The 8,135-nt window shown below is 37.1% G+C and overlaps 1 protein-coding gene across 4 annotated transcripts; it reads right to left on the bottom strand.

Annotated features, from left to right (window-relative positions):
• Positions 1-794: 794 nt before the first annotated feature.
• Positions 795-7,663, bottom strand: LOC147603444 (expansin-A10-like). 4 transcript variants are annotated; one of them, XM_086796752.1, is made up of 4 exons: positions 7,495-7,659; positions 6,963-7,122; positions 6,173-6,488; positions 795-5,486 (listed from the first exon to the last, which is right to left on the bottom strand). In XM_086796752.1, exons 2-4 carry the CDS (start codon positions 7,108-7,110, stop codon positions 5,183-5,185), a joined length of 768 nt encoding a protein of 255 aa, XP_086652878.1. In that variant the 5' UTR covers positions 7,111-7,122; positions 7,495-7,659; the 3' UTR covers positions 795-5,182. The 4 variants fall into 4 exon arrangements, with proteins under 4 accessions (XP_086652878.1, XP_086652880.1, XP_086652881.1 ...); XM_086796754.1 differs by having other exon boundaries at positions 4,082-5,486; positions 7,565-7,663; XM_086796755.1 differs by having other exon boundaries at positions 4,082-5,486; positions 7,586-7,640.
• Between the last annotated feature and the right edge of the window lie 472 nt (positions 7,664-8,135).

Genomic DNA, 8,135 nt, shown 5'->3' with positions numbered 1-8,135 from the left:
ATGTAGATATGGATATGGATGTATGAATGTGGATGTGGATATGGATGTATGAATGTGGATGTGGAAATGGATGTATGGATGTGGATGTGGATGTGGATGTGGATGTGGATGTGGAAATGGATGTATGGATGTGGATATGGATGTATGGATGTGGATGTAGATGTGGATGTGGATGTGGATATGGAAATGGAATGTGGATGTATGAATGTGGAGGTGGAAATGGATGTGTGGATGTATGAATGTAGATGTGGATGTGGATGTGTGGATGTATGAATGTAGATGTGGATGTGGATGTATGGATGTGGATGTGGATGTGGATGTGGATATGGATGTATGAAAGTGGAATGTGGATATGGATGTATGGATGAGGATGTATGAATGTAGATGTGAATCCTCTCACCTCACACATTGATCCTTATTAGATAAACTTTCTAGTATGTGATTAAGGAGAAGATTTAATAAGAGCAAAAAGATAATGGGAGAGAAGATTGTATTCTAAGAGAAATTACCTTATAAACAAGGCCACACGTATTCACATACACTTTAAATGTGAGCAACTACAACTAGCACACCACATCGCTCATATACAGCATATTGCTTATACAATGCTTAATCTAATAATACATGCATAAAATACATTAAAAGGGGATTTGTTCTAGCTTGTTACCACCTGCTCTTAGAGTGGGAATTGTCATAAGTATTCTATCAGACACACGTGTCTGTAGAAATGCACACCATTGCTTTTCATAGCTTGCTTCATAGCTTGATTTTACATCCTTTTTGTGTGTCTGTCCTTTCTTTTTGGTGTAGAATATTAGTGGTAGATCTGTTAATCCCAAAATGGGTCAAAAGAGACATATACATAGAGCATACATAAGAGGTATATGTGGTGCACATGGCTCATATACGACATATTTCTTGTATAATGCTTAATCTCATAATACATGGATAAACTACATTTAGAGGGGATTCATTCTAGCTTGCTACCGCATGCTCTTAGAGTGTGAATTATCATAAGTATTTTGTTGGACTATAGCCGTTCATAGATATACACACAATTGCTTCATAGCTTCCTTTATAGCTTGATTTTACATCCTTTTTGTGTGCCTATCTTTTCTTTTTGGTTTACAATATTAATGGAATCATATGTTAATCCCAAAATGGGTCAAGAGAGACATATGCATAGAGCATACAGAAGAGACATATGTAGAGCAATGTACAAGCTCATGCATATAACTCTATGTCTAGCTTTTATGTGTTATGCGCCATTAGCTTTTATGTGCTATGCATCTCATTTATAAGTTTTTTTGAATAATGAATAAGATAAACATAAGCACTTCTTCTCTAATGCTTATGCAAATAGCTGAGCTATATGCATATAGCTTATGGATCTACACATGGGCTCTTATGCATGTTATCCCATTGATACACGACGCTGAGAGATTATACATAAGAGCTGATGCATAGCTCTATGCATTAGCTCTTATGTGTAGCTTCCATGTAATGCACAAGAGCTAATGAAAAGATTATGTATAAACTATTATGCATAATGCATGAGACTTTGTGCGTTATGTAAGAGATCTTATCAACTCTTTATACATTACCTCGCATGTAATTCTTTGTATTTTTTGTTTACAAGGCATTATGAAGAAATATATTCTTCTCAAATTCAAGCTTTGGAAAACATGACTTATAAAGAAGTAGCCTAACTTCACGTCTACACCTATGCCCTATAATCTCTACTCCATGGATTAAGGGGCATAGAGTAAATGTGTAGATATGATTCTTCTTTGACATTTGGGAGATCTATTTAAATCTTTTACATGGGTCTCATCTCAATCGATATGGATTATCCCCACCAGTAAAAGTCTAGTCCTCATCTTCATTATTCATAGTCATATGGAATCCTTTAAGACCATATTAGAGAGTTTGGAAAAATCCCATTACTTTGGGAATTTTCTTCTCAATCTACTTTTTGGTGTATCTTGAGTATACCAACTCAAAAGTTGTTGGAGAATGTGGATATAGAACCTATTCTTCAAGAGCATTCCAACCATATGTCACATGAGGGGGTTTTTACAAAATCTTAAAAGGGTTTACCATGCCCCCCATTTTCTAATCTTGCAAAATCGGAATTGGGATTTTCCTAAACTTCCTAATATGATATTCTTTCATGTATTAGGATTTTCTAGTGTTTTTTTAATGTTATACGAAAAAAGCTTATATACAAGAGCTTATGCAGTTGCATAAGTCTTTAAGATTTTTATGCATGGGAGCTTTTGTATTGTGCATAAGGGCTTATGTATTATATATGTAAGGATGTATGTAAGGACTATTGTGGCCTTACTATGCATTATCTCTCATGCATGAGCTCTTTTGTGTCATGTAAAAGAATTTATACATTAGCTTGTATGCATTATTTATACAAGGAATACAATGAAACCTGATTATGGTCATGTAGTAATGTAGTGTAGTTTGAGTAACCCCTTGTTTATAAAAGATATAAATAAAGTAGAATGAGGGACTCCCCCAATCAGCCCTTTTGTTTTTGTAATTTTTTAAATGTGTCAATATAAGCAATGGTATATGCATTGATATAAGTGACTCAAAAACAGTGACACTAAATGATCCTGATACTTTTTACTTTTTCCTCACTAAACCACTGCCACTAAACCACTAATATAAGCATTAAAAACAAACATGACTTTTGTAGACATGGTGGGGTGCCATGTGGACTCCACTTTTTAAAGTTTATAATCAGTAAAGTTGTGCATTATTAAGTACTTGTAGTTCATATATAATAAATGCAAAGGTGGCCAAAAAATAATAATACTGTAAAAACATAAAACCTTGATTTAAATTTTGAAAACTACTATTAATGAAAAGATACAAAGTTTGAAGGTTAATCTTTTATAATTCATCAAAACATAGAGTGTTTAAGACCTTCAACCTTAAATTTTGAAGTTGTTAATGGCATAACTGTTATAGTGAATTTGAAACTTTTAATCTTAATTTTTGTAAGTGTAATTTTTTAAAATTTAAAGTTATAATTACACCAAAAGTGAGTGTTTTTCTCACATTGGATTATCATAAAAGTAATCATAGAACTTGGAGGTGGGTTTGCACGGAGTCTATCTAATGTTATAACTAGTTAAGTATAGAAATGGAGATTATTTTGGTCGTTTTGGCCACCATGTGCTCCTTCGGGTGAATGTGAAAAAAACTTGGGTATAATGTAATTTTAACTTTAAAATTTGAAACACGCTTGTAAAAATTAAGGTTAAAGGTCTGAAGGCCATCAAATTCTAACAAATGGTAGAAGAGAAACCTTAAATGGAGAATTTTAATAAATAAATTATTTTCTTTACTTGAGATGAAGATTTTAGAAAGATTTCAGAGATACCTTTGGATTCTGAAGTATTGACCTTTTGAGTTAGCTTTACTTTGAACTTTAAGTGACAAGTATGTATTGAAATGAAATGGAAGTGTATGCACCAATTGAGTGTTAGTGGGGTGATAATGTAGGAGTTTGAGAGTCCCTAGGTGATGAGTTCAAATGTCCAATTGTTCAAACCATATCGTTAGTGTGTGTGAATAGTGTACTTTCAAATTTCAAGACAAGTCAAAGGAAAAAAAAAAGAAAAAGAAATAGGAGTACGTAGTGTGTGTGAGTAGTGTACTTTCAAATATCCGGACTAGTCAAAGGGAAAATAAAAGATAAAGAAATGGGAGTGCATAGTGTGATAGTGTGTGTGAAAGTAGTGTACTTATACAAGTCAAAGGTAAAAATGAAAGAAAAATAAATGGGAGTGCATAGTGTGTGTGCGTGAGTAGTGTACTTCCAAATTTCCACACAAGTCAAAGGAAAAAAAGAAAGAAAAAGAAGTGGGAGTGCATATGCATGAGTGGGAGCGTTTATAAAGCAAAAGGCATGTCTCAGCTGTTGCGCACGATTCAACAGTTGAATTACTCATTCCCAATCGCCACGCACTTCATGCCTCGATACGCAATACGCTTCCAACGTACAATTAGTTCTTAATTTTACCTTAACATTAAATCACTTCAACCCAGGTCTTCCAAATTCCAATAAGCTCTCCAAATGATAATCATGATTAAGGTCCTGCAAAAGTCTTACAAAACAGGCTTTTAATTTGCCTATGATATGTGAAGCATTGATGCAGTAGTCATGATTTGCGCTTAGAATCACCTCTTGGACAGTTAGCACCAGGGGTGGAAATTAATGGAGAAGCTGGTAGAGCAATGGTCGATGAGATTGCACGGTTGATCATCGCCATATTCAGGCTGCGTTATCTTAGATTAAGTAATATTAATCTAATAAGGGCCATCAGGCTGGAGGGTTTAGGATTAAGTAATATTAATCTAATAAGGTAGAGTAGCATTAGCATTGGGAGCTAAGGGTTTAGGGTTTGGTGAGAGATTTTTGCAATGTAGAGCAGGCTGATGCCTGCTGATGGAGCTGCCATAGCTGGCTATGGTAGTAAGTAAAGCTGCATATTAACTCTAGGCAATAAATGAGTCATAGAACAGGCTTTGAAAAGGGTGGTAGCATAGAGTACTGTGGTAGTTGTTGCCAGGATGCGTTGATTTGAATGTTTGTAGGTGGTGGGTGGTGCATGCAACTGGAACGTGAGGTGGTACGTGTGGTGATACACATACATACACACATATTTCCATATCTCTCTCTCTCTCAAGCGCGCACACACACTCTCTCTCACACTCATATGCTCTCTGACAAACACACACACACACACACTCTCACACTCATATGCTCTCTGTCAAACACACACACACACACACACTCATATGCTCTCTCTCACACACATATATAGGCAATTTCTCTCTCCTCACACCCTCTTTCTCTCACACGCACACATATATGCAATCTCTCTCTCTCACACAGGCACAGTATATATGCAATCTTTTTTTCTCTCTCTCACTCACACATACGTCTCTCTCTCTCACACACACATATACGTCTCTCACTCTCTCTCTCTCTCTCTCACACAGACACACATACGTTTCTCTCTCTCTCACACACACACGTCTCTCTCTCTCTCTCTCTCTCTCTCTCACACACACACACACATTTTGTCGCTCTCTCTCTCTCTCTCTTCTTTCCTCCTCGTACGTGGGTTTCTCTTTTACTGTTTATAGCTATCAATTAGAACTGTGATCCACTGAAGGTCTGGCCGAATTGCCAGTGTGGGGAGACCACGTTGTAGGATGTGACTGTCCGGCCATCACTGGTGGTGACCCGAAAGGATAGGCTTTGGCCGTTCAATACCGTGTTGGATTGCCAGTTTTGTCCCCAGTTCCTGTACATGGCCTGCCACCCGGTCCTTGAGCCCTTGATCGCCACCGCATGCACCGCCCCCGCCCCTCCCACATTGCTCACCAGCACCAAGTTGAAATAAGCATGCCCGCTCATCGTGAACCTTATCCCTCCCCTCCTCTCACACGCCACCCTGCGTACACACAATACCATCACATGAATTAATACCATTAGTTAATCTATCGTTCAATCTTAATCACACCCTATCCTTATACGCAAATCAAGCTTAATTACAACAATAAACGATTTAGTCCATATTTGAGCCTTCTGCATAACTTTAAACCACTCTCTATGACTAGTGCTTTAGCTTAATATAATCTTATCAAGCTTAATTATTTGACAGCTCGCTATGATTATCGCTTTAACTTAATATAATCGCTATTAATTAGCGCTTTTGCTTAATATTATCTATGATTCAAGTGCTTCAGTTTACTATAATCTCATCAAGCTTTACTGACAATTAGCTATGATAAGCGCTTTAGTTTACTATAATCTCATCAAGCATTACTTGACAACTAGCTATGATTATCGCTTTAACTTAACATAATCTCAATCAAGCTTCTTTGCTTAACAAGCTATAATAAGAACGTTAGCTTTATATAGTCTCATCATGAAGCTTGCCTGCATTAAGCTGCTATGATCAATATAAGAACTTTAGCCTAAAATATTCTTATCAAGTTTGCCACTACGTAATGCCTTTTAGCTTTTGCTTAGCAAGCTAAAACCAGATCAGCCAGAGCGTTAGCTTTAGATAGTAGTATTATAAGCTTGCCATAATCAAGAAATTAGATAGAACACTGATGATTAACTGTGGTTTACCTTCGGTAGGCAATGGGGACAATGCCTCCACTATATCTGGCAATCTTTTCAAAGGCTGGTTGGGCCATGTCAAAATGGCTAAGAGGGGGGTTGCACCATCCACCATTATTGTTTGCAAGGGCATAATTAGGGGGGCAGAAGTTTGTGGCAGTGACCACCACACTTGTCCCATGTAAACACCACTTTGGATCACCATGGCAGATCACTTCATAGCAAGCACCACATGAAAGCCCCCCATTGTAGAGCGCTGTGCTTAGAGCTGCTGTCTGTGTCCCATAGCCTTGGCTATACAAGTTCCCATACCCACATGCACCTCCTGCATATTGCATTAACATAACCCCCACATTAATTTGTCCCATCATTAAAAGATTAATGCACAACATGCTAATCATTTAATTCATCCTTTCGATAGTTATAATCTTCATGTGCATGGAGCATTGAAGTAATTTGATCTTTCTAAAGGACCAGAAAGTGGCTTTTAATGCACGGACATACACTTGGAAATCATTGAGTTATATTCCTTGCAGTAATAATAGTTTCCATGTGCATGGGGGACCATAAAGTAGCTCCGAATTCACGAATAATTTCACCTTAATCACACTTTGGACGATGAATTAGCTCTTAGTGTGCATGGAAGTAGCCTTGAAGTGGACCACAATTTAACATGGAGATTGTAGCCCATTGTGTCAATATGGTATTGATTTGTGTCTTACTTTTGATTAGATATATACAAATGATGAGCTCAAAAGGCATGATTGCAGACATGGTTGCATAATGGGTTAGTGCTTACCCATTGTGCCGGAGGCATCACTGCCTCCATAGAAGGTGGCATGGCCGTAATTCCAACCCCTTTGAGAAAGTGCAAGAGAAGGCAACTCAAGCAGGTGTAGGACTATAATGACAATATGCATCATTACTTGAGCTTTGTGAGGAGCCATATTATTATCGACCTAATCACCAAAACCAAGATAAGAACATTAATTGAGCTTTGTGAGGAGCCATATTATTATCAACCTAATCACCAAAAACTAAATAAAAGCATACTATTAGGCTAGAAAATCCAAAAATATAATTAGCTGCATTTGCCAAATTCTCAATTGCAAGCTACATTTTGCTACCTCGTGATGCTCTTTATTTTCAGAATTTTATGGAAGTTTTGGGCATAGGATAAGAAGAGAAATGGGGAGAAGCTAGGAGCAAGGAGTTTTTCAAATCATATATATATATATATATATATATATATATATATATAAATAACTCTACAGAGCAAGCTCCATTGCAAACCAATATGCAAAACCAGGTGACAAGTGGCAGAAAACCACCTCCGATCGTGGGCGCCCAACAAAAGAGCGGTTTTGAAAGAAAAATGGTTTTAACGCCGACAAGGGTCACCTTATGATGCTAGAAAACCACCTTTCATCGTTTGTGGGCGCCTAAATAAAAGAGTGGTTTTAGAGGGACAACGATTCCAAAGGGAGAACTTGGAATTGGGGATAGAAGGGGGCTATTTATATATAGGAAACTCGAGTGTAAAGGTTTTTTGCATTGTTGTGTGGGTTGTAAAGTAGTGGCATTGGGTTGGCTTTCTTGTCGGTTGATGCACCCTCTTCTATACTATAGCCTTCATCTTTATTATTGTTGTCTCTCCATGAAAGTCATCCTTTTCACACTTGTGAATCTTCATCCAGCAATCATTCACTCCTCAGCACATTTCATGCTGTAAATCCATCATTCTCATCTATCATTCACTTCTCGACACATTTCACGTCGTAAATCCATATACATTGTACAAGGTATTGAAACCAAGCATGTGCACTACTGGTTACATTGTTCATCTATGTGAGTGTCACCTAATCACACTTTTCTTTCTACCTTGAAGTTGTTTTGGTGAATAAAACATAATAATGTTTACATTTTATGAAATCAAGAATCTTAATTCAAAACGCCTAAAGCAATCTATATT

The sequence above is a fragment of the Cibotium barometz genome, chromosome 64 (genome assembly GCF_041138505.1).
Source record: "Cibotium barometz isolate CiBa-2024 chromosome 64, ASM4113850v1, whole genome shotgun sequence".
NCBI classification, from domain to species: Eukaryota; Viridiplantae; Streptophyta; class Polypodiopsida; order Cyatheales; family Cibotiaceae; genus Cibotium; species Cibotium barometz.
The sequence above is the reverse complement of the archived record's forward strand: the minus strand, read 5'-3'. Positions and strand labels throughout refer to the sequence as shown.

What these genes read in the sequence shown, in the direction of transcription:
- LOC147603444 (XM_086796754.1), bottom strand. Translation starts at nt 7,110, where the DNA reads ATGGCTCCTCACAAAGCTCAAGTAATGATGCATATTGTCATTATAGTC. An exon ending in TGATGCCTCCGGCACAATGG is followed by an intron (nt 6,489 to 6,962) that starts GTAAGCACTAAC and finishes TGCAATATGCAG; the next exon opens with GAGGTGCATGTGGGTATGGG. An exon ending in GTCCCCATTGCCTACCGAAG is followed by an intron (nt 5,487 to 6,172) that starts GTAAACCACAGT and finishes GTGTGTACGCAG; the next exon opens with GGTGGCGTGTGAGAGGAGGG.